This window comes from Lissotriton helveticus, chromosome 12 (genome assembly GCF_964261635.1).
Source record: "Lissotriton helveticus chromosome 12, aLisHel1.1, whole genome shotgun sequence".
Taxonomy (NCBI): Eukaryota; Metazoa; Chordata; class Amphibia; order Caudata; family Salamandridae; genus Lissotriton; species Lissotriton helveticus.
The window spans coordinates 577,422,527-577,450,040 of NC_136073.1; the positions used below are offsets into that span (position 1 = coordinate 577,422,527).

Sequence of the window (27,514 nt, forward strand, 5' to 3'; positions counted from 1 at the left end):
TATTGCCACAGTAGGCGTTCCATTTTCCCCATATTCTGGCTCACTTTTTGGGGCATCCCCTGTGTACATGTACTTCTTTCTCAGCCACCATTGTGGTGTCCATATCTTGGCACCATTTTCGCAGGGTTGGGGACTGCCTGGATCCCCAGTTAAGAGCTATATTTCGTTTTGCTAATGTCAGGCCGAGTGTTACCCAGTTCCGGTCCAACTGATTGAGGTCTGTTGGTTCCCTTATATTACTAAGGCAGCATTTGGCTTCCTGGAGGACTTCTATCCCCGTGATCTGCGACATTGTGGTCATAATTGCTTCCCAGTATGACTTAATAATGGGACATCTCCAGATAGTGTGTCTAAACGTCCCGGAAAGGCTGCACTGTCGCAGGAAAAGTGGTGTGTCAGTGCTTCTCAATGTATGAAGGAGTGTATGTATGTAATTTGTTCTGTGTAAGACTTTTACTTGTAGTAGTTTCAGCCCAGAGGGGATTGCCACCTCCCTTGGAGACGCCAATGCTTCCTGCCAGTCCGCCTTGTCTATTGGCCCCAGCTCAGCCTCCCATCGTTCTTTAAGGGCTAATGTGGGATCTTGTTGGTTGTTTACTGTTTTTCGGTACACTAGGGAAATGGTTTTCTTTTGTAAATGATCTGTGAGAAGCCCATCCTCTAGTGGCGAGGCTTGCAGCAGCCGTGTGCCTCGGGCAGGGCATTCTGTTGTGCTTTTTACACCTGTATATCTAAACCTCTCTGTCTGTGCGAATCCATATGTTCCCTGTAGTTGGTCAAATGGGAAGATCTCCACCTTTACCAAATATCCCCTACTTTTGAAATACCTATTAGGTCCCATTGCCGGAAACCTTTTGTATTTCTCAGTTTACCTAGTCGCCGTGTGTCCCATATCGGTGTAGCCAGTGTAATTGCCCCTTCCCATCCTAGTGCACGCTGCCTATAAGTGCAGGTCGTCGTTTTTTATTGTATAATGTTCCCATGATACCTTCTTTTTCAAGTAGATGTCTGTCCATGCGAAACGCAGGTTCTTCCTGTGGTACATGAAGTCATTGGTTTATAACCATAAGCTGCGTGGCCCAATATTATTGTTTAACTTTAGGAAGGGCAATTCCTCCGTGGTACCACCCCCTCATAAGCTTTTGTATGGCTCCCCGACTCGTTTTGCCATCCCACAATAGTTTGGTCACTTCTGCATTAAGCGCTGCGAAATATGCGAGTTCTATCGGGAACAGCGTGTTTTGGAGGGCATAGATAAACCGAGGGAGCACCATCATTTTAAAAAGGGCGGCCCTTCCGAGTAGTGTTAATGGCAATGAGCGCCAGTGTTTGACATCACTTTGGAGTATTATAAGCGGTTTTGTGATATTTTCTACTATGAAGCGCGTACATGTATGTGTGATATATATACCTAAGTATTTCAATCCTTCGGTCGCGATTTGAATGGTGCAGTGTCGTGGGAGTTTCGGCACGGGACCGTGTAACACGTAAAGAAGGGATTTTGCCCAGTTTATCGTGGAGCCTGAGGAGCGTCTGTATGCTGCGCAGATATCCAGCAAGCAATTTATGGAGCGCACGGGGGTAGTCAAATAGAGAAAACGTTCGTCCGCATATAGCGAGATGAGGTCTTCCCACCCCATTGCCCACCGTAGGCCCGAATGACCAGATCTTGATGGATACATGCCGCCAGGGGCTCCAGCACCAGTGTAAAAAGTAACGATGACAGAGGGCAGCCCTGCCTCGCTCCCCTCCCCAGTGAGAAGTATGTTGAGATAGAGCCATTTACCACTATCTGGGCCAGCGGTTCATATATAAGAGTTCCACCAATGCATAAAAGTTTGGACCAAAAGCCATGCGCTGAAGCACAGCAAAAAGGAAGGGCCACTCCACCAAGTCAAAGGCCATACGTGCATCCAGTGAGAGAATTACTGCATCCTCTTCTATCGTGTCTTTAAGTGCCATCACAGCATTTAATCTGCGCAGGTTGAGTGCAGTGTTACGATATGGCATGAATCCTGACTAGTCTGGGTGAATTAAAGTTGGTACGTGTGACTGGAGCCATGTAGCTAATGCTTTAGCTAGTATCTTTGCTTCCGCGTTTATTAGTGAGATCGGTCTATAAGATTCACAGTCCGCTGAGGGTTTGCTTGGTTTAGGAATAGCAACTATTGTGGCCAGGCACTGGTCCCTGGGTAGTCGTCCCCCCCCCCTGTAGACTATGTGTAAACATATGGAGCATATGTGGTATGAGTTGTGTTGCAGCTATTTAATACAGTTCCACTGGCAACCCATTAGGCCCAAAGGCCTTCCCTGAGTGTAAAGCTCCAACCGCTCGCTGGAGTGTATTACTGGTAAGCTCTGCTTCTAGCACACGGACGTCATCTGGCTCAAGCGAAGGCATTTGTATATCTTTAAGGAATTCTATATTTTCCTCAACAGCGCCCGTTGCAATGTACGTGTATACTTTCTGGACATGTGGCGCTAATGTCTCAACTATTTCTTGCAGATCTGAAGTAAGTTTACCTGTTTGTGTCCAGAGCTTCTCCACCCATCTGCCCACCTTTTCCTTTTTATCAAGCCACGCTAGCAGCTTTCCTGCCTTATCTCCCATCTCGTATATGATATTTTGGGTGTTTGTGTGTTTGGCTTTCGCTTCTTCCCAGGCGTATGTTTTGTATTCTTGTTGGGCTAATTGCAACCTATGTGTCGAGAGTTCTACTGCGTCTATCGAATGGTTTGCCTCAGCCTTGGACACTCCTTGTTCCAGAGACTCAATATGTTGTTGTTTCTCCCGCTTATGGTTTGTGATTAGGGATGTGACCTGCCCCCTTATCACCGTTTTGTAAGCCTCCCATAGGGTCGCCGGGTATGTCACTGTGTGTGCGTTTTCAGTAAAATATTGGTTTGTTGTTTTGAGCAGTTCTTTCCGAATGCTTGGGTTTTTAAAATAGCCAGGGTGCAGTGGGAATATGCGTCTTCTACCAGGGGAGTGTGAGATGTATGTGATTAATACCGGTGAGTGGTCTGATATGCCTCTCGGGAGGTGCGTGATCTCTCCCACCTTTTCAACACCAGGTGCTAACTTAGTATGTAGTCGATTCTGGACAGACACCCATGCACTCCCGTGAGAAACGTGTACTCTCTCCTCGGGTGCCTGGCCCGTCAGATGTCTATGAGGCCAGTCACCTCAGTAAATTCTGACAGTTTGTAGCTCGGCCTGTTGGGATCCCTGAGGGTTGTCTATCCATGGATGCGTCCATTGTGGTGTTGAATTCCCCCCCAATATGAGTTCTCCCACCAGGAGTGATAGTAGAAATCTACCCAGGGTAAAGCTGTGCGGTTTATTGCTGGGGGAATATAAATCGATACCAGATTGTAGGTGCGTCCTTGCCACTGACAGGTTATGGCCGCAAAGCGCCCCTGATCAGCCGTCCAAGACCCCTGTATTATTAGTGGAAAGCGTGTATTAGTTAAAATTCCAACTCCCTGTGACCCGGCAGTGAAGTCTGAGTGTACTGCCATTTTGTAGCCCCATCTTTCCAATGCTTTGCCCACCACGTGCGTTTCTTGTATGAGAGCTATCGCCAGTCCTTTACGTTTTAGATATTGAAGGACCAATCCTCTTTTTATTTTGTCCCCCAGCCCATTCACATTCCATGAGATTATTGTAAAGGGAGGGTGTGTCATGTGTTAGATTTACTATTCTTAACTCCATGTCTACGTACCTGGAAGATATATATATATTATAATATTTTGGATTCTGTGATCCCTGTACAAATGCCTGTCTCTAATTTCTTTATAATCAGTGACTTCTGATGCACCCAGTCGCCGATTATAAAGAAAACACAATCTTTCTGTATAATTCTACAAAAATAAGAACTACTGCAGATTTTTTTTTAAACTGACTAGTATTGAACTGTTTCTAATATCTGTTTGCTAAAAGTAACTAACAGGTTTTTGATGTGTTTAATTTTACACTAGAGTTTTTATTGTCATTCTTCCTGTTTGCAAACATGCTTGTTCTTTCCTATGAAAGTGTAGGTATATGGGGAAGGTGATGGTGTGACCATTTATTATATGGGATAAAGAACCCCTGGCTCACATGATAAGGATATTGCAAGTCATCTTTGAGTTCCATAACCTTATGAAGGAACTCAGTCTACAGCCTTGTTTTCCTATATCGTTTTGTACTCCTTGGTGACTTGCTATATCCTTATAATGTACGACAGGGGGTACTTTATCCTATATGTTACAGTACATTTATGTGAAATTAGGACTAGCAACTGTACACTTACCTCTATTTACTTACCTTCACAATATTTTTGTAGACAATATTGTGGCTTAGATATTTTGGTAGCAGAATATTTAACACAGGATATTCAGGTAGTATAACAGGTGTAACTCCTGCACTCCTTAAATGCCCATATGGAGGGCCCCCAAGACTCTTTCCTGCAGGCCTAATACGTGAACAGAAAAGCCAACATAGGAACCTTTTTTCATGTGCAATGATCATAATTGTCTTTCATCATCAAGAGGTGCAGGAAATAGAATTAAAACCAAAAGCTACCAGGTATGGCACTAACAAAGAAAAAGTTATGCCTATTTCAATTAAATTTTGATCTATTTGGATTACTTTGGCATCAAGGAATGGGATTTAGTTAGTTGGCTTCCTTACTTTCCGATATACAACAGGTCAATTCTCCTGTCTCTTTTATTTATTTATAGATTTATGCAATTTTATATAGCGCGGTGCCAGAGCGCTTTACAATAGACCCAAGTACGTTACATGAGGAGATTTACAAACTTACACGTTACAGATACAAACGGGTTAGTTGTAAATGTAAAATAAAATAAGTGTGGCAATAACAACAACAACAAAAACCAAAATAAACATTAGGATTAGGTTAGTGCAGGCATAGAAAACATATTTACAGCATTGTAAGAACTTACAACATAAGGAAAATGCTAAGCGGCCTTGAGGGACATGAAAAGGGATTTGAGGTCTGCTTTGAAAGTCCTGGTAGAGGTGGTGGTAGGGAGAAATGGAGGAAGTGAGTTCCAGATTCTATCTGCGTTGCCTGAGAATGATTGAATCATCGATCTTTCTCTTTTGAATGTAGAGGGCACAAGCAGTAAGTTTTCATCATTATGTGAAGGTATCGAGGGGAGGAAGTGTGCAAGGCTTTGTGGGTGATACAGGCAGTGTTGTAGATTGACCTTGCTTCGATGGGAAGCTATAGAAGAGAAAACAGTTTGGGTGTGATGTGATAATTTCTTTGGCTCCATAAACAAAACGAGCCACTGAATGGAGTACAGATTTGAGAGGGAAAAGGTGGGATTTTCTGGAGGCCAGCAAGTAGAGAATTGCAATAGTCCAATCTAGAGAGAACCAGAGATTGGACCAGGGGTTTTAAGTCTTGCTCCGGAAAGAAACTTTAAATCCCCCGTAGAAGCAGCAGTTGTTAACATGCATTCTTTGCAATGGAATTGATGTGGCAATGTAGATTGAGCTTTTTTTCTAGTATGACACCAAGGGATTTGGTGCTGTTGACGACGATATGTTTGTTGCTAAGTAAATTCAGCTTATCCATCCTAGATTGACCAGGAGGAGTAGAAAGAGAGTTAGAGAGAAGGAGGAATACAGTTTTGGAAGGATTCAGAATGAGTTGATGAGCTGACATCCAGTTTTGGATAGAGTTGAGAGTAGTGTTGAGGATTGAGATGTTGTATGCAGAAGACATCTTAGGTGTCATCAGCATAAAGGTGGTAAAGGATCCCAGATTTGCTTAGGAGATTTCCCAATGGTTCCAAATAAAGAATAAACTAAGTGGGTGCGAGGATAAATCCTTGAAGGACGCCTTGACCTACCGCCATTGAAGACAAAAGGCTGTTCACTATTTTAATCACTTGCGATCTGTCCAAGAGGAATGAAGCAATCCTTTTAAGCACTGTGCCTTCCAATCCCATTCTAAGTTTTAAGGTGTTCAGAAGAGTGTTGTGATTAACAGTGTCAAAGGCTGCAGAAAGTTATAGAAGAATCCGAAGACAAGACTCTCCCTAGTCAAGAACACGCAGGGTGTCTTCGATCACTTGCAGCAGGGCAGTGTTGCAGTCTTGCATGAAGCCAGATTGGAATTTGTCGAGAAGATTGTTATCCTTGATATGAAGGGAAAGTTGTTTCGCTACACATCTTTCTGTGATTTTCGCAGGAAAAGTGAGGTTGGTGATGGGGCGGAAGTTGTTGAGGTCATTTGCATCAGTGGAGGGTTTTTTAAGAAGTGGGATAATCTGACTTTTTTTTAAGGGCAACAGGAAGGGAGCCTTGGCTGGGGAAGAGGTTAACCAGACTGGTCCAATAGGAAAGAGTGTGGGTGTAAAAGTCACTAGGGATGGGGTCAAAAGAATGGTTAGAGGTCTTTGTTTCGAGAATGCTTTTAAGGAGGGCATCTTCAGAGATGACATCAAGGTTCTGCTAAATGACTAAGGATTTGCGCTCCTCTAGGGGGGGTAAGGTGAATGACCTGATCCACTATTAATTTCACTTTTTCATCAAAGAATATATATAATTCTGCTACTTTCTTTGGAGGTTTGTCAGGCTTGATGGTTGAGGGAGAGAAGTTTGTATTTTTGATGAGGTCAAATAGTTTTTTGGGTCTGTTTTTGTCTGAGTCGAGGAGGGTTCTGAAGTGTGATGCTTTTATATGGAAGATATGTTTGTGGTATTTTTGCTGAACGTAGATTAGAGAGATTAAGGGTGGATGGAGATTGTCTCAATTGTTTCTCTAGGCATCTAAAGTTCTTCCTTTCTTCATTAAGGGATTTATTGAACCATGGTGCAGAAGGAATAGGCCTTTTCTCTTTGATTTGCTTTTGCTTTGAAGTGGAGCAACATTATCAATTTCGACTGCAAGACTGGCGGTAAGATCGTTGACATCAGAATTAGGGTCTAACATTGGAAGAGATAGCATAGCAGAATTGCAAAGAGTGTCAAGGCCAATGTTTTTGGTGTTACGGAACCAGGAAGTAGTCCTTTTAGGTTGACCAAGAGTTACTGAGTGAGATAGGTGCAGAGAGAAGGGGATGAGGAAGTGGCCGGACCAGTCTACTTGAATAGGGATAGCAATAGTTAGCATTTCTGCTTTGGATATAACAAGGACAAGAATTGAGCCTTTACAGTGTGTTGGTTCCGTGCAGTGTTGAATAAGATCATTTACTGAGAGAAAAGTGGCAAGCCTATTGGCAGCTGAGTCTTCCAAAGAACTCCAGTGGAGATTAAAGTCTCCCAGAAAAATCTGTCCGTCACTTTGAGAGTAATAGTCGCTGTCGAAGTCGGTGAATTCATCCAAGGAGGAGCAGTCGCCAGTCAGGTGATAAGTGGCATGAAATCATGTATTCATATGGCACCCTACAAGATTCATAGCCTAGTTGAGTTAGGTTTGATATCTATGTTAGTCCTTCCTTACAAAAGAGCTGGGTTTGGGAAGCTAAGAACTTGCCAAATCTGATTTAGAAAGCACATGATATATGTGATAGGCTCGATACCAAGAGTGTCATCAAACTCAACACTGAAAAAAATAGTTTTTTTCAATTTGTAGCTCTACTTAATTTTGGATTTCAATGCTTTGGCCTCTTAATGTGTTTACACCTTAAATTCCAATGCCTGCTTTCTTGATACGTTAACTACGTTTCCAGTATGACACAGATCTGCAACTGGCTACTCAAGGAAACAGAAAAGAAGATGCTTGTCTTGCCACACTGAGCACTTTCCAGAAAATACTACCACTGCTGTAGGGGTGTACTTGAATTAATTGTTATTATTTCCACGGTCTTGTCAAGACTTGATTATGAATGTTCATTATTTCTTGAGTTCGCAAATGCCTTACACATTGAAAAAATTACCATGTCCTAACTTTTAATTGTCAATTCTGGTTGACACTTCGGTAAAAGTTCTGGGAATGTTTATTTTCAATCGATTGCTGTTATGGGCCACAGATAATACATTTCTATTGCCTTGCCAATATGGTTTTCTTCCTTGGCTAGGTACAGTGGAGCAGTGCCTGAATTTACATCTAATAGTGAGTAAATACACAATCGCTAAGCATTGCCCTCTGTACTTGGCTTTCATGGATTTGTCAACTGCTTTCGATTTTATGAACAGGAGCAAATTGTTATATACTAGGGGTAGGGGTCCCTTTAGCCTTTCCACTAGTTAGCAGGGTACGCCAGGGATGCGTGTTGGCGCCCCTGCTTTTTATCTTGTACATTGATAATATGAATCTACATCTATTGAGTTCTACTGGGGATGTGCCAAAAATTGGCAACTCTGCGGTCCCGGCCCTGGTTCATCCCTCAGGTGAAAGATCGAGCGGAAATGGAGGATGAACTATAATACAGAAGAGCTTATCATCTTTAGAGCAGCACTTAAAAGATTATCATCTAAATATAAAACATGAAAAGAAGGCCCATTACACCAATCTTATTAAGCAGGCAGCATCTGATCCAAAAATGATTTTCAAAATTGTAGAATCCTTTACTCACCCTAAGATACTCGATCAGGAAATACCCCTCTCACAAACATTATGTGACCAGATAGCTGACTACTTTGATGAAAAAGTCAGAGACCTGAACAATAATTTTTAATTTAACGGATATACCACATATAGAAAGGTGCAATCTGGATCTATAAAATAGACAGATGTTAAACTGCTTTAAAGAGATCACCCTTGAACAGTCCAAACATGCTATCATCACATGTAAATCAGGTTCTCCATGCGACCCCTGTCCTCCGAAGATCCTACATACACTTATTGATATTATCAATCCAATAATCAACCAAATGATAAACTCCTCACCCAGGCAAGCTATAGTACCAGATAGCTGGAAAACTGCCTCTGTTAAACCCCTTCGAAAGAAACAGCTTCCAGATCTAACCACTCTGTCTAATCCTAATCCCATCTCTCTACTGCCATGCCTTAGTAAAATAATGGAGAATCTAGTAAACAAACAACTAAATGACTTTCTCCTACAAACCAATGTGTTGCACCCCAGGCAATCAGGGTTTAGGGCCGGGCATTCATCAGAGTCAGCGCTGCTACACACTTCGGAGACACTAGAATTTGCTTTGGATCAAGGAAGGTGGCAGTGCTGATTCTGTTGGATCTCTCAGTCGCATTCAACACTGTTTCCCCTGTTATCTTGCGTGAACAGTTAAGAAGAATTGAGATTTTGCATAAGGATTGAATTGGCTAACATCATTTGTGGATAATAAAAGACAATCAGTAACACTTGGTAAATACATATCAAGAGAGAAGCAGCTGCTCTCGGGGTGTTCCCAAGGCTCAGCCTTGAGTCCAACACACTTTAATTTATACATGGTGCCCTTATTAGACCTGGTGTCATCTTTTGACATCGTGACTGTGTCCTACGCTGATGATACACAGCTTATTCTAACCCTAGGTAAAGAATCCACAGCAGCAGAAGAAAACTTCCAACATTGCCTATCGGCTGTCTTTGAATGGATGAAATCCAATCACCTTAAATGTAACAGCAAAAGACAGAGATTATGCTGCTGGGAAAATGTAATATCTTCACACCCAAACTGTGGTGGCCGTCAGATACAGCCCCCCTCCAATACAGTGGAGACTGTTAAGAACGTAGTGATCAGATTTGACACCTCTCTCTCCTTTCACCAGCAGGCGCTGTCTGTGGTGGGACCCTGCTTCCACTGGATAAAAACTCTTTAAAAATTCTTTGATCTCCTTCCAGCTACAGCCCGTAAGACTGTGGCAGTGGCTTTATTCTTATCACACTTGGAATACTGTAACAGTCTTTACGCAGGAGTAAAGAAGATTACACTGAAAAAGCTGCAGATTGTTCAAAATGCAGCAGCCCGACTGGTTCTGAAGCTACCAAGGGGGTCCTCAGCCTCGGAGACTCTCCAGAACCTCCATTGGCTGCCAATACATAAAAGGATTCTTTTTAAGATCCTGGTAATAACCTTTAGAACATTAAAGCAAATCGGACCCAAATACCTCAGGGCGAGAATTAAACCCTATGTGCCTCTACGCCCGTTGCGATCCTCCACGGAAAATCTATTAGTTCCACCCAGTTTCAGCCTGACGTCCAGAGGAGGAAAGTCAATAGCTGTCCTTGGAACAAAAGCTTGAAACCACCTGCCCATACAACTGAGACTCACACAGTTAGAAGCGATGTTTAAGAAAAGGCTAAAAACCTGGATTTTCGTAGTGCCAGATAGCCTGGCCTTATCTCTCAATTGACAACGGCGCCATCAGAGACCTGGCCCCTTGATACTCAGTTTTACCCGCTTTCCAACACCAAGATGCTCTCTGAAGTGATAGCTGGGCTTTAATAGTGATTTCATTCATTCATTCATTATATGCTGACAATGCAGTTTTGTTGGCTAGAACCCCTCATGCACTGCGTATGTTAGTAGAATCTTTTGTGTCATTTATGGGTATCCTTGATATGAAAACAAACTGTGGGAAATCTTATATAAAGGCATGCGGGCCCAGAACACAAATCCTGGCAGCCTTAAAACTGAATGAGCACTACCACAGCGAAGTAAGGAACTTTTGCTATTTGGGCTTGGTGTTTGACTCAGGCAATTAATGGCAGCCACAAGTAAACACAGCTCATCTGAAACTTGGTAGAGTGACTGGCTCTCTTTTTAATGTAGTCAAGCAGTATGGTAAATCCACTATTTTCCCCTTTCTTAAAGTATATAAAATGCAATGTGTCCCTACAGCATCGTCTGGAGCTGGGGTGTGGCGGCACCATAATGTTACTCTCATACAGACAGAAGAAAACTGAATCTGTGGGTGGTTAATGAATCTCCCACCCTCTAGTGCTACTTTTATTCTGCATTCCGAATTGAATTTAGAATATATCTTAGCATCAAATTGGCACCTCTTCTGCTGTGGGTTAGTGTATGGAGCAACATTGAGGCAAGTTTTAATAGGAACAGTAAAAACGGACTGTCTTATTTAGGATAAGGGGTCCCTCATCCCTTGGCTGAAGTATGTCAGCAAATCTTTTGCTGACAATGGTCTCCCTGAATTGGTCTCCCTGGTTTAATAATTACATCCGACAAGAGGGTGGTTAAGTTCAAGGAACGCTGAGCTTGTCTCCTCACAGAGAATTCAAGAAGCTTTAACTAAACAAACTATTTGTAATGACTGCATCACTCTTGTGACAGGAGACACTCCACTGTATCTTACTGTGGTGCTTACGAATTGGGAGATGTGCCTTCTTTTTGCTACGGTATGGCATTTAACATGCTTTTCTGATGAGACAAAGATGTGGGATAGCTCGTTGCCCCCTTGCCCTCGTAATGGTTTGGCAGAGAAATCTCTGTTGCATTTCACCTTTTTTTCGTCTTTTACTGCAAATGCTTTCTGCCCTCTCTTAAACCCACACTAAAAAAGTGAAGTTTTCAGAAATGCAGTGATGCCTTCATCTATCTTCAAGCTCTAAACTGCCTGGACGTTTGTTATAATATGTGCTGTTTTTTAGGTCTCGCCTACGCAGTGCGCATGCACTGATAGGAGGGGACCTCATGTAATCGATCCGCTTTTGTCCCCAAAAACGTGCACGCGTTGCATTGCTTTCAATGGCAACGCGTGCACGTTTGGATATTCCCTCGCAGGAGTGAGCTTTGGCAACATCTGTTTGTAATTAACTCAGATGGTGGACAAGGCTGGCTTCTGCAAGGGAATCGCTGTTTTCGCGGCCGCGCTTGTGTTTTTTCATTCGCGCACGCACCACTTGCTATTAACTTTAATCATATGCTAGCAGGGTACGTTAATTGCCGAGAGGGCACCGGTCTCTGCATCCCGCTTCCAGAGCACGGCCTCTTGTAGGTTAGAGCTGCTTTCTTTTACACTTTAATGACTTGTAGTTCGGAGCGCCATGCTAGAACTTTTAAATACTCTCTCCCCCTACTTCCCCGCTGCACAAACGCTCTCACGGCTGGCGCTGTCTTCTGGGCTCATATTTACATGCTTAATAATGGCTGCAGGTCTTGTTGTACACTACTCACTTAACGCCTTTTTTCATTTGCGCATGCACCTCTTGCTATTAACTCTAATCATCTGTCTGCAGGATACGTTAATCACCAAGAGGGCGCCGGTCTCTGCATCCCGCTTCCAGAGCACGCCATCTTGTAGGGCAGAGCTGCTTTCTTTACACTTTGCTCTGTGCAAGTATGTGAAGCCGGCGCATCGTCACCACGGGATCGCATTGTTGATGCCTTTAATGCTTTCTGGCAGCTACCTCTCACCCGGGGCTGCAGCCTCAATACTAAGAGATGTTGCCTGTGGTGCAGGGTCGGGGTTCACGTGGAGCTCGGGGTTACAGGGCCTTGTGTTCTATTCTAAAAAAAAGTAAACACATTGAAAAAAAAGAGGTGAGGACACCATGTTTTCTATTTGCTTACTTTTGTTATAATCGCGGCACCTGCGCTTTAGCTATCAACATCGTAAGCTAAAGCACGGGTGCCGCGATTGCTTGTAAAGTAAAAAAATAGAAATACATATTTTTTCTACTTCTTTACATTTTAAGCAATTGCGGCACCCGCGCTTTAGCTTACGATGTTCGCAGCTAAAGCGGGAGTGCCACAATGTAACAAAGCTGTTAGCACCCAGCATGAGCCCAGAGTCACCAGGTCGGGTTAACAAATGAGGGCCGGGAGAGCAGTGAAGGAGGGCAAAAGCCTGCGCCTTTCAACAAACTAGCATTGCCCGCTGGCAACAGACCCCGGCTTCTCACCTCCCATGCTGCGCTTCTCAACATATTCAAAAGTCACTTCCTCGCCTTTGTAACCCGTTTAGAAATTACGGCTCTTCAATGCACACAAGTTGCCTAAATAACGTGTACAGAACTCACTTCCATCACAAACACGCCCACCCTTGCTCCCTTGAAGTTTATGCATTCGTGCATTCCTACTTTAAGACTTTATCAAACTAAAGTCTGTAGTTAGCCTGCAAAGTATTTTTGATTCGGCCCCCTTGGTAGACTACATTGGCCAGCATAACTTGCATTGGGCGTTTTATTTATCACCTTTTGATGAGGCTGCAGAGTGTCAGTCCCGCAAGCCCAGCAGGCAGGATAAATGTTAAATGCACACTCATTTTCTAACCAGTGTTGGTGGTCCGACACTTTCAGCCTAGTATACCAGAGTTTATGGGGAGGCATACTAACACTAATGCATGCTGCTATTTTTAGGTTTCACCTGCGCAGTGCTTGCGTAATCACTTGTAAAAAAAGAAAATCTCAATAGGGGCTTAGCGCCCACCCATTACTTACCTCTACTTACCATTGGCTGGCTCTCACATAGCTCCCACATCACTCTCATGTCCTTGCTTACTGGTGGTCAGCACCTCTTCTTCGTTTCCGTCTTTTACTTGGGCTTTATGACGGCTTCTGAATCTCTCCAGCGGTTGCACACCAGCCTTATGTTCACTTAGAAGATGCCAGAAGAGACATGGGACTTTTGTCTGAAGTGCAGTCTCCCATCATTCAGGCCTATGTGAGCATTACATCCAAAAGCTCACACAGGTTATGTCGAGTGCCTCTGTAATCTTACATTGTAAACAATGTGTAAAACATGTGAACGCAATAACGCATGAAAAAACGTAGTGGAAAAAGATAAGATAAGCATACTCAAGAAAGGTTTTCGAACAAGGAGCCGCTTTATGGAACAGTGAGGTGGGTAAATGGACAGAATGGAATGGCTTGGAATTACCTGCATATTGGTGTTGTGTGTGGTCGTGCATGGCTCTCACCCCTCCCAAGGGTTACGTTCCTCACTCACCCTGTGTGTCTTCCTCACATAAGTCCTTCCTCTCCCCATAAATCATTCAAATGGTATGGTGCATAAAAAGGCCGTAGTTCTATTCAAGCATGAATTATACATATCACAACTCATTGGTTGGCCATTCATATCCCTCATGTCAATGTACATCCTACATTACTTCTTCTTGATTCTGACATTTATGACAGCACTAACCTTGCCCAATGTGCCATTTATGCAAGGTTTCCGTGTTCACGGTTCCAGGCTTCGCTTGCTACTGATTATTGGGGGTGTTTGTTAGGACTGTCCCGGGCTGCAAGTGCTGTTCCGCTTGCTTGGACCTTTTGCTGGACACTTGCCCGCTACCCAGTGCCCCTGCCATGTGGCATCCCAAGGACACAGCGTGAGCATCATCTACTCTGCCTGTGGCTGCATGCTGTCACCCGCTGTCATTGAGCGGGTGTGAGGGTACACTCTGTAGGTGTCCCCCATTGTCGTCGCGAAAAAAACGAAACAGCTGGATGCAGTTCGCATCTGCGTGGACATGAGGGTCCCAAACCTCGCCATCAAACGAGAACGTCACCTGACGCCCATGGTAGACAACATCATTGGCAAGTTCGCGGGGTTCAAATGGTTCTCAAAGATGGACCTTCGTCCGGGGTACTACCATGTCCCCCGGCACCCTGACTCCCGTCCGATCACCACGTTCTCCACTCACCCCGGACTCTGGCGCTACCCCCGCCTCAACTTTGGAATCTCAAGCGCAGTCAAGGTGTTCCAGAACATCATCAAGAACATCCTTCAAGGGCTAGAGGGAGTGCTCAATCTGAGCGATGATATCTTGGTGCACGCCCCCACCTTAGAAGAGCACCTCCTTCGGCCTAATGCAGTGTTCGCCCGCCTCCGGGATAGCGGACTGATCCTATACAAGGAAAAGTGTGAATTCCTGTGGCGGGACATCTTCTTCTTTAAATACCAGTTCTCATAAAAAGGCATCGGGCCCAACCCGGACAAGGTGAAGGACATTCAGGAAGCTCCCTCCCCGACGTCAGTCTCAGGAGTCCGCAGTTTCTTGGGCATGGTCACATACTGCGGGCACTTCATCAAAAACCTCACCAACCTAACCCGCCCACTCCGAGAACTCACCAAAGCCACCAGCCACTGGACGTAGGGGTCCAGAACAAGAAGAAGTGTATCAACAAACAAAAGCTGCACTGTCTCCCGTACCAGTCTAGTGTACTTCGATCCACAGCACGACTCCCAACTGGTGGTTGACGCCAGCCCTACAGGCCTAGGTACTGTCCTAGCGCAACAGCAAGACTGCGAAGAGTGGGCCCCTGATGCCTATGCCAGCTGGACCCTCACGGCTACTGAACAATGATACTCTCAAATGGAGAAAGAAGCCATTGCGATCCTCTGGGGGTCCCACCATTTCCACATATACCTGTATGGCCACCCGTTTACAGTCATCACGGACCACAAGCATTTGATCCCGCTATTCCAAGGCTCCTCGTCTGGCCCTCCCCCACGGATCGAGAAGTGGGTCCTACAGCTGCAAGACTTTCAGTTCACAGTGGAATATAAACAAGACACCCGAAACCTAGCAGACTTCCTGTCACGGCAGGCCCGGCCTGTCACCCCTCTGGAAGCCGCCGAAGCAGCAGCCACAGAAGACTACTTAAGGATGGTAGTGGAAAGGTCCAGACCTCCCCCGATGTCCCTGAAGGAGGTCATAGAAGCCACGAAAGATGATGACCCTACAGAGCCCTACACTGCTCTTTACAGCATTGGCCCAGGTCATCTAGAAGTCCTTGTACCAAGCCCGCCATGAACTGTCTGTGTCCGCTGACGGTTGCCTTCTGAGGGGCCAGCGCCTTGTCCTACCAGAGAGTCTCACTCAACAAACAACCCTCCTTGCACGTGGCGCTCATCAAGGGATCGTCAAATCGAAAAACCGCCTCTGGAGCAAGGTCTGGTTCCCTGGCCTGGACCAAGGTTAGAGTCAATGGTGCAACACTGCCCTGTATGCCTATCAAAAACAGGATTTTAGATGTGAGGGAAATTCTGGGCGCACTACTGAGTTGACGCACACATGGAAGCTGTAATGCAAAAGGTGCATGCAGAAGAGAGGCAAAGCCCTGTAACCCCTCACGCTGTGTTTTTGAGGACACACCCAGTAAAGAAACAAAAAACTGCAGCACACTTGTAGGCGAATTAAAGTTAAGAAGATGTCCCAATGGACATAAAGTTCAAAAGTTCAAGGGCGAAGAAGTTGTCCACAAAATAATCGTTTCTTCTTTTATTGTTCCAACAAAAGCCAGCCGACACGTGTTTCGTTGCAAGAAACCACACAGTCTCCGCGACTCATCAGGGCTGTAGGAGCGAGGGTATTCAACCAAAGGTCGCGGTGCCGGTGATAATTCCGACCCGGCTCCGCTCAGGACCGGGTATTAACGAAGATCAGACACGGAATCCACAAAAGTAGCGATGTGTATCCAGAGTTGATATGAAGAACCTTGGCTGAAGAACTGGATAATAACACTGCTTCGTGAGGTAAGAATGTAGGTAAAAGGTCTCTTGTTCCGTGCCTTATAAGGTCAAGGCAAGTATAGCCTTAAAGGTCAGTAGGACCCCGTGGTGCGGGGATGATACGGCGATGACTCTTTCGAGTCGGCGTTTCTGTTCCGGGTGTTTCTTTACTGCCCTGTATGCCTACCGACGAGCCTGCCAATCAAAGCAGCACTGGTCATCACGGAAGCGGCACCGAACGCACCATGGGAGAGAGTGAGTGCTGATTTTGGTAGCCTACCCGGAGGAAAGTACATGTCGGTAGTGGTGGATGGTTTCTCACGGTACCCCGAGGTTGAGTTTGTCCTCTCCACAGCCGTGGTAGAGGTGATTTCCAAACTAGAGAAGCTCATGGCGACCCTTGGACTCTTTGGTGAGCTCCACACCGACAATGGACCACCATTCACCGGTGCAGACATAGCCGAGTATCCAGCTTCCCAAAAAGTGGGCAGAGGTGATTCCCAAACTAGAGAAGCTCATGGCGAGCCATGGACTCTTTGGTGAGCTCCACACCGACAATGGCCCACCATTCACCGGTGCAGACATAGCCGAGTATCCAGCTTCCCACAAAGTGAAGCACCGCAAGATAAAGCCAAGATGGCCTCCGGCCAATGGGGAGGTGGAATGCCTGATGCGGACCCTGAACAAAACAATCCAAATTGCCCTAGCTGACGGACACAATCTAGAGCAAGCTGCGTATCGGTTCCTCCGAGAGTATTGGTTCACTCCTCACTGCACCAAAGGCATCACCCCGAGCTGGTTTTGTTTTGGTTGGGCCGTGACAGAAACCATCCCGCATCATCCAGCGCGGGCCGAAGCACCCAACCCTCTGAACCAGTCACTCTCCAGGCGAGAGAAGAACAACAATGAAGCATCCCAGAGGAGACACACCAAAGAAAGCCCAATTGGCGTTGGTGACGAGTAGTAGTACGAGACGGCCACCCCGGAGGGAAGTTCAGGTTGCCCTTTAAACTAAACCCATGGACTGTGACTGTGATGAAAGGCACTATGGTAACCGTCCAAAGAGGGCATGAGAGTGTGACCTGCAACATATCATTCTTCAAGAAAGTCCCTGATGATGAAGTGGACGAATTCCCGATGCCCGTAGGGCACAATGAGACTTTCTCAGCTGGACTCCCAGGCTACAGCGGTGAAGCCCGTGAGCTTGCATACTCAGCCATGGAAAATCCACCCACCACTCCAGCTCTTGGGGCGACCCCAGACCAGGAACTTGAGAGCAGCCAGAGGCCCGGAGTCTGCAACGACCCACCTGGGTCATCGCCAACACCTCCAGTGGGGAACAGCCAGAATCAATACAGCCTGCGGCCTTGTCCAAGGCCGTCTCAGAAGTATAAAGACTGTGTTCCCTGGGGCTAGTCGGCGACAGCAGAACGGGTCGCAGCCAGTAAGAACAGCCACACACGAAGACCAAGTAAGTCTGTTTCATGAGTGCCCCGCACCAGGGGTTGTGTTTTATGAACTGTATGTTTTATTATGTTTTTCCCCTGCACACCCATTGGTGTTTTCATTCAGTTTACATTTCTCCCAGTAAAGGAGGAATGTAATGTTGAAAGGGTGGTGGAAGCCACCACGCCTCCCACTGTGTTAGGGGTGGTCCCGTTGGATCCCCTGTAAGCGTAAGACATAATGGGCCAGGCCGGTGTACGCCGGCAGAATATAACATGTGTAAATAATAGCCCAGGGCTCTGGGCGTGGCTCAGTTACGATCTGGCCACCACCACAACCTTGTCTCCAGGTCATCTTTCATTAGTGGCCACTGGGCCTAGGCCACAATATTACAGAGGAAATGCTGGTGTTAGAGCCTAAATCCTTTTGACAATCGTTCCTGCGAAACCTGAAGCACTCAATTACTAATTTTGCTTTAAGCCGCACTCATATGACACAAACGAGGAACTGTGACCAAGAAAGAGTACCTGAAACATCAGGGAAGCAGCGGTGATTCCGCAATGCATTGATGGAAGGGCCAGGCCGAGTGGCCATTGACACTGTCAGTTCATAGGGATTGAACTCATAGCAGTTCACCACGTGCTGCACTCTGGAATAATATTCTGTAGGATATTCAGATGCATAATGAGCAACCAGCCACCATCTTCTTCCAAAGGACATGATGCGGAACTTCCAAGCAGCAGCCATTCAAACTGCCGACCTGTCCAAGCTTGCTGAGGACACCAAGATATGACTTGTACTTGCATTAGCACCACCACACACCCTGGATCTTCATCTCATTGTTGCATGCAGGATCCTGTGAGCTTCCCACCAGTCTCTTCACTGGTTTTCCTCTGGTGTAACTGCCTTTGATCACACAGATGCTGTCCTCAACCTCTTGGTGTTCAGACAACCATTGGCATATTATCCAAACAGACTCCCCCGGTGTTCTTTCTGGTCTAACTTGGGGCAATATCATACCACTCCTCATTGGCTATAACTTCAACCCAACTTTCCATGCAACATTAGAGTATGACTGTCTAGTTCATTTGTCACACCGACTCCCAAGGTAGCTGACCTTTGTGTAGTAGGCTTATGATTGAGCACGAGGTAGCGATTGCTGTGTATTTTGCTGTGCAACAATCTGGGGAAGGGGTTTTAGAACTGTGTGTGTGTTTAGAATGTGCGCCAATAAGGTGAACACAATCATAAATACAAAGCAACCATTTTAGGATAACCATGTATCTTGCATCATACTTTTTTGTGTGAGGAATAGCTCTTTGTGTGCTTTGTCATTTGTATAAGTAAACAGTTTCATTTACAGTAAAACAGACAAAAACCCACACGTTTTTTCACGTTTCTGTTGATGACATTCCCTGCCCTTTGTGCATCTGCAGTCTCTCGACTTTGCCTTTTTTAGCTCATTTTCTATTGCTCTCCAAGACTGGTATGCCATCAGACATCCACACCTCTACCATACTCACAGCATCAGCAGCCAATCACAAGACCATGAGTCTTTGAAAGTTCTTATATTTTATAAGCTGGCAGTCTATGCTTTTGTGAATGCCTTCTGCATTCCTCGATTACTTGAAAGTTGTGTCCTAGGCTACCTTACCTTCATATAATCCTATAAAATAGCAAGGAGCTCTTGGTACCAGACCTCAACAATCACGCTTTGAAACCTGTGACGGGATCCATAATTTGACCACACATGAATATAACATCCCTGCAAATTTCATCTGCAGCAAGACCTTCAATCTAACAAAACTGCAGTTAATGCCGCTATCACCATGCTATTGCTCAACCACCACAAGCATCTCATTTATGTTGTTATAATTAGAGCACAGAGTGACCACTTTACAATTTGTATTTGGAATGCTGCAGGGGGAAAGTGATGTGCTAGGTTCTTCTCTGGGCCTGGGAGGTCTGTTGTAGTTAGATAGCTGTCAACCGCCGCTGTTACATTAAGGTGGCAGAGCATGCCAGCCATACTACTCATGGCCTGAGGTAAATAAATCTCATCCTAGGTACAGTGTACAGCCAATGTTCTGTCATTGGAGGGAGGTGATGGCTCCAGACAGGGTTATTCTGTTTTCAAACAGTGAGTAGTATGCTTCTTCCAGAGTGAGCTGCCTTCCTATGGGATTCTGTGGCTTCTCCAAGAGAGCCCAGAGAACGAGGGCTACAGCTAGAAATCCAAGGTCCCCAAGGAAAGTGGTGTCTCCAGGGTGGATGTTCTGGGAAGTGAAGTGTTTTTTAGATTGAAGTATTTATCATGCTGTAATTTTGCTTGAAATATCCACACATTTTGGTGGTTCTGTAACCATCTTTGTAAATTGAGCATTCTTATCAGATAAACGTAATCATTGAAATAGTCTTATCAAGAAGAAACAATGAAAAATTAGTTGATTCTGTGCATGCAACGTTTCACCACTTCCCCATTGCTTGAAAAACTCAAGAAGAAACAATGATGTTGCTTATATGACCTACCTATAAGGACATTACCATTAGCTCAGAACTAGTAGGGGGAGGCTCAACTAATCTTGGTTTTCCATCCAACCAATCTGAGACTGGAGCCCTGTTTATTTAATAGAAAATCACAGGACTACAAGTCCCAGAATTAGTTAGGATGGTAGTAAGTAAACAAAGTCATCCCTGGTGACCTGTAGCTCAGTGGTGACTCTATTTCTCACCATAGACCCTCTTTCTTTCTCCTGTGCTCATACCAACAGAGTCAGAGAAGCAGTGGCAAGAGCATTTCACACAATGATGTCATCATTCTACGCCGCCATCTTGCCCCCAAGGTTGGTTAACTCTTTTTAGAAAAATGAAATTTCTTCGCAGTTCACTCTTTGATACTTTCAATTTTGTTCACAAGGATTTTGATTTTCATGTCTATGGGCCTGATTCACAAAGCTATGTGCAACCTAAGGTAAAATTAGGTGTGCACGTGGCATCGTGTAGCAGAGCAAAATCCTGTTTCTGATTTACAGAACCAAGTGCGGGGTTTGGAGTGGTATTTTGCCTTGGTAAATAGATTAATTTGCACCTAAAATTACACCAGTGTGGTGTACTTTTAAATGTGAGTAAATCTCACAAGGGTGGGTTGTGGGCTTTCCAGGAATGGGACATATGTTAAAAAAAACTCCAGTTTTCACAAATTTTTGCCGGTTCATTTCCCCGCCTGAAAAAACTTTGCATATTTCCTATGGTCAACGACAGGAGTAAATCCCTGTAATCAATATTGGGAAAGGTGTAGCGGAAAGCAGTTTTCCATGGGGAATATGTTTTTCCCATAAAGAAACACAAAAAAATGAAACAGTTCAAAAGTATTTATATTTCAAATTAAAATATGTACAAATTCAGACTTCTTTTATTTCAATATGAATAAATACCTGTCAATACTACTGGAAATCGATGACTGTCTCAGATTTTCAGGACACGTGGGACAGTTTCTTACTCCTGACACACATTGTCTGAATGTAAATTTCAGGAACTCTAAAGAAGAAAATTATATTGAATGAATAGCTAATTACATTACTTTTAATTCATTATATACACCATTTTTAATAATTATTAATGCATAATAAAAAATGTTTTACTTTAGGCAAGAGTGTATTTTTTTATTTAAACTTCAGAAAAATAATTTTCATTTAAAAGATTTAAATAAATAATGTAATTCAAAATAAAGTTAATTGTGCTTTAAAATGTGTTCCTGTGTTCTACATTTAAAATAAATATATGAAGTTAATTTACAATAGTATTCAAAATAAATATATGTTTAGTAACTTTCCTCAGAGTTTTCCTGTGGTAAATTGTAGAGAAAAGATAAAAGTTTATTTAACTCAAAAAAAGAGTAAAGATTTTTTAGGGGCCGATTACGAGTTTGACGCAGTTGCGCTGGCTCTCCGCCGGCTCAGCTGTGCCAAACAAGCACAAGGACCGCCTGCTGTATTACGAATTGAAAAAGTTCAACTCGTAATATGGAGGGCGGTCCTATGCCCTTACCATGGCGGTGCACCGCAATGGAAACATCAAAAAAATTCCAGCACGGCATGGACATCCATGGCATGCTGGAACTTTGTGGGTATACAAACAGGGGGGCACATGTTGTTGAATGTAACCCTGAAATATAAAATATAGTCTGATGCACTCCAAGGTATCTTGAATGTATATCCTTTGTAAAAAAGTAAGTGGTGCTGGTGGGTTAATCCTTTTGAGTGAAAGGATAGAAAACACTCTGTAAATGCCCAGACCTCCACATCAGAGGGGCGTCACCTACTCGCACTCGAATCAACATATGTAATAAAGATAAGAAATCTTTTCAGAGCGGTGTGACTTGAAAGCAAATTTAAATTCTTTTCATCTAAGTTCATTTTTGGTTGGTTGGTACTTTTAATTCAGTGAATTATGAAAGCATAACTGAAATCTTCTCTGTATAATCATATATCACATTTTCCAATGCATTTCGGGCTGTGGCCCTTCTTCAGGGGCGTAAATTATCTGTAACATTTTGAAAAGAAAACAAACCGTCAGTCTCTTCCTAATGTCTATTCAAATCTCTTTTTACATTTTTCTTGTGATTGACGTACATTCTGATGCAAAAGAAATTGTGATGACCACATGCCTCGTTTGAAAAGTGCCATTAACCTGTCCAGTTTTTAGTGTACAATCCATATAGCCACTGTGCTCAAAGATCATAGAAGCATAAAATGACCATGTTTTATGGCTATATTTTTGTATTGTATGGTGTACGGAATGTGATCATTGGACATGCGTGTAGCAACACTTACCCAATAGTGCCTGTAATGGTGTACAACATGTCGTATCGAAATGCCTAAAGCAAGTTAAAGAACAAATGCTCGTTGCAAATTCTTCAACTAGAAATGTTACATGAAGAAACTAGTCAGACACATGGTTAGAGAAAAAGTGTAAACAAAGCAGGATGGAGTTCTTGCTTGTGTGATGTCTCGAGTTTACACCAACTTTGGTAAGTGGAAAAGGCGAATGCTAAAAGAAGAAAATGAAGCGATATTGGTTAGAAAAACGAGTGTCCTCGCTGTTGGTAGATCAGATGACAATAGATAGTAGTGTATAACTGCTTACTGCTTGTGAATGCGTAAACGCGGCTACAAAAGGAGTCCATTACAATGTTGTTGGGTTGCGAGGCCCCATTGAACAGGACGCCAATAAATACAATGTGACGCGTCACTGTGTCATGTGATGTAAAAAATTATAAAGTTTAGAAAGGGAAACTAAAGTTAAGCGGAAAAATGCGGAAAATGTAAACAATGAAGGAGTTGTCATAGTCATAACCCTCATGTAAAAAGAAATGTTTTAACAATGTATAAATCGAGCACATATCGTGTGTGCTTCACGTGACTAATAAACATAGAAAAAACATCAGTAGTTTGAATCCTCCCAAGCGAGGCAGTATCAAATGAGAACAATCGCCTCCCCAAAGTTGTATATGCACGAAGTGGATGTATTTTTTTTAAATAGACCTAGTGTCTGCCAAGGAATAATTCTGGAGAGTGATCCTTTCATAGATGACCTAATAAAAGCTACATGGTGTATATGCTCATGTTTAAACATACATGATGTCATAAGTGAATGTCACAAATAGAGGTAAACTAAATGGTACAAAACGTGTGGTCATGCGGTACATGAGGTCATGATAATCCTAACTTATATACATTATATAATAAATTGTACCTCTGTTTCACTGGCTGTACATGATGGTGCATTTGTCATATTCTAAACAATGTAAAAAAGTAGTTGAGCTAAAAAAGTCTGCTGGTATATGATAAATATCTGTGTGTCCATATCTCAAAGAAAACAACTAGATTCCAATCTCACATTGAGTCCTTTCGGACTAACGGTGTTGAGGAGGAAATATATCCAGTAAGTTTCCCGCTGTAATAAATGTTTGGTATTGTCCTGCCCTTGTATCAGTTTTACCTGTTCTAATGCACAAAATTGTAACTGGCTAATATTGTGCTTGAAGTTATTAAAGTGTACTGCCACGGGTGACTTCTGGTTTCCTGTGCATATGTTGCTGTAATGTTCGTTCATGCGTATCCTCATTTTTCTTTCTGTTTTACCAACATACGCGGTCGCGAGGCCACAAGGGTATTTGAGCAAATACACCAAATTATCACTATTGCAGGTTGCTGTCACTTTTAATTTAATTGTAAAGCCAGTATGAGGATGTCTAATAGTATCTCCTTTTATGACTGCATTACAGTTCCCACAGTTCAAACAAGGTGTTTTTAGTAGATTTCAATAATTGCTTCAAGTTACGAGTTCTTTGATATGCGAATCTCGGGGGTGACTCGAAGATCCCATTGAAGTCTGTCTCTGTTTTTAACATCGGCTAAAATTTCTGAATGATTAAAATCACTGTCTTTGTCTGTAGATACCTTTCCCACTAGATAGGCCTTCTCCCACCCTTAGAGTGGTGGGTGCAGGGAGGGATGACCTTGACTCTGAGATAGCATGTGCCCGGTCTCAGGATTTAAACCCATCCTTCTGTATCTTCCCTGTTCGCTAGCTACCAACTGGAAATTTCCAGTCAGGGTGGGTCTTTACTGGTTCTGAATTGTACTTATTGTATCACCATGCTTGCTGAAGTCAGCCCCTCTGCAGCAATTCAGGGAGGCTGGTCAGACTGGACTCCACTCGAGTGACTCCACTTGAGTGTTTCCTGAATAAAGCTAACTTGGTGTGTATTCTCTACTGTCTGACCGACTCTTCATTTGTATGGAAGGCTGAGAAGTGGTCGCGAGTGACCCTGGTGGCCCTAATTGGGTACCTTCCTTCAGTTGGCACCTGAACAGGAACCCCTTCAGGTGACCCATCCTTCCCGCAGACGGGTGAGGAGGTCGAGGCCACGTTGGGTCGGACAGGCGGATCAGGGATCCCTGCATGAGAGAGTCCTGAACTCGCAGCTGCCCAGTCTGTCTGATCGGTCGGTGCCTCACCCAGCGATCATCCTCAATGGGGTCCTGAACGGCGAAATCCTTGGATCTGACCATTTGGTCCAAAGAGTTGGCAGTGGAGAATACATTTTTGGACCTGTGTGCACCAGGTGAGTTTGTTTTGGTTCTTTGTGAATATGGTACCATTTTGGTTTGGATTTGGTGCGGTTTGAGGACCGCCTTTGGCTTTTGGTGCAGTTTTGCAGACCGCTTTTGGCACAAAGTATCTTTGAACACTTTGCCGGGCAACATAACGAATTTGGTGTATTTTTGAAAATGCCCGGGTGTAATAAAGTTTGGGTTTCCTGTTGTCGTTGTTCTGCTGATGCTCGACTGGAAGAAAGTCAGCCAGAATCCCGGAAGGCACTCTGAATTTTGACATGTATGTAAAACATGGCATTGGCCCTATTATGTTTAGCACACTATGGTACTAATATACGAGGGACAACACTGAGTTACAGTTGTCTTTCACTGACACTTTTGATGAACAAAAAATTTGTTTTTTTACAGGAGAACTTGTTTGCGAAAAGGAGTAGGCAGTCGGTGTTTGATTCCCTCAGAACATGGCAAAAAGAGGCTAAACAGAGGAGAATGAAAGCAGAAAAAGAGGCCCGGAAGGGGATGACGCAAACATTGACCCAGAAAGCTGTAGCACATGATAGAGAGATGCAAGAGATAGGAATTGAATGTGCAGGTAGGAGGTTTCCACTGAGTACTGATAAATCATATATAGCCCGAGAAGAAAATGACACATTTTTAGAGGAACTGCTGGATGCTCGACCTCCACCTCCATATGCCCAGCAGAGGATATATCCCGCTGTTCCCCAACAGGCTCAAGTACCCGGTTCTTCTGTCTCTGGTGTTTCTGCTTCTGTTACTGTTGACCAGACTGCCTTGGCCACAGTACATCCTGTTCTTTCTTTGTCTTCGCCGTCTGTGGCAGTTAGTACTCCTGCAATTATTGCTTCAGTGTCTCTCTCTCCAGCCCTTACACCCACAACACAACCGACAATGATGTTAGTGCCAGCTCCCTCTGTTGTTACCCCCACTGTGTTCCGCCATTCCACAACATTACTGAGTAGTGAGACACCGATGTGCGGCCCTGACGATAGAGAATGGATGAAATTTAAAGAGCGCATGGGGCAGACATTGGTCCGATCTGATGTGGGAGATGCAGCAAAACAGGTTGTGGCTAATTAGGCAGCACAGCGGGCTCGTAACACCACTTACAGTGTGGAAGATGTGTGGAGTGTGATGAAAGATTATGAGCCTTTTGTACAGCAACATGTCCTTAAGCACATGTCGGCTACTCTGATCGGTCTTGGGAGCAGCATTTCAAGGGTGCAGCACCGCAGATTATATACGATATTAGGGATCATGTGCATGTTACTCATATGGAGCCTCTTCATGTCTTTGGTAACGTCACAACATTGGTTGCTTATCGGGGGAGGCTCTTGGAGAAGAGCCCCACCCTGGTGTCCCAGTACCCGATGAGGGAAGTGTATCCCATATATCATCCTGAAATACCAGAGCTATGGGATCAGAATGATGTTGTTACTGTACCAGGGGTAGCGGCCCATATCCAGGAAAAGTGTGTTTATACTCCATGGAAAAGGAGTGAAGTCTTGTCCCTTAAAAGTCAGCTATCTGACCCTAGGAAAATTCCTATTGCATATTATAAAGAATTGACTGAAGCTGCTTCATCAAAGGTGATGACGCTTGCGGATATTGAAATGTTCTTTAGTTTGTTGGTGCCCGTTGATATTTGGAGGCAGGTACACACCCAGGATCACGTCGCCGAATTGGGTGGGACCTGGGATCAAATTAAGGCATGGGACCAGGAATGGAAGCCTGGTGAGAAGCCTGAGGCAGAGATACTGCCTGGCCGTATTATCACTTATATGCATTCCCTTATCCCACCTCGAAAGATTCACTGGGAGAAGCTATTGGCCTGTCGTCAGAAGAAAGAAGAGAGCATGTCTGATATTTTCACTTGGTTTGAAAGTGTGTTTCTGGATTATAGTGGACAGGACTTGTCGGTTGAAGGTGGTATGCGTTTGTTTGTTAGTAGATTTGTTTCAAATGTACTCCCCCAGATTATGACTTGTTTACAGGCTTCCAAGAGCACCTGGTCCACCTTTTCTCCTTCTGTTATCTTGAACATGGTGCAGTATTACGAGCAGAGGGAAAATGTGGATAAGGAAAAGACAGAGAAAAACCATGAGGATTTGAAGACAAGGTGTTGTTGCAGCAGGCTACTCGTGGGAATTATTATTATTATTATTAAAGAGTATATAGCACCCGAATCACCCCCAAAGGGGTGTCTCTGCACTCTTGTACAGACATGGGAGTACTGGCACTATGAAAAGCGTCTTGAACAAAAATGTTTTCAGGGGCTTTCTAAACTGAAGATGGTCCGGACACTGCCTCAGTGCAATGGGGAGCGAGCAAATTACAGTGGCAGGGCGCGAGATCCGAGAAAGCTTTTCCCCCTGTCCTTGACTTGTTAATCTGGGGAACTTTGAGGAGTGAGTTGGAGCTAGATCTAAGGTCTCTAAGGGGAGCATATTGGTTAAATTTCTCCGCGAGGTATGCTGGGCTATTGCCAAACACTGCCTTATGAATGATGCAGCAAACCTTGAATTTTATTTGTTTGCGTGCCGGAAGCCAATGAAGCTGCTGAAGCAGCAGAACGGAAGGTGATCTATAA

The 27,514-nt window shown here is 44.2% G+C and overlaps 1 protein-coding gene across 1 annotated transcript in view; it reads left to right on the forward strand.

The window, feature by feature from the left end:
* The window catches only part of CNGB1 (cyclic nucleotide gated channel subunit beta 1), a 1,191,945-nt gene that overhangs the window by 549,442 nt on the left and 614,989 nt on the right, over positions 1-27,514 (forward strand). Inside the window, 1 exon segment of the mRNA XM_078668834.1 lies at positions 20,557-20,628. Within this exon segment, the coding sequence (XP_078524960.1) occupies positions 20,557-20,628 (72 nt within the window).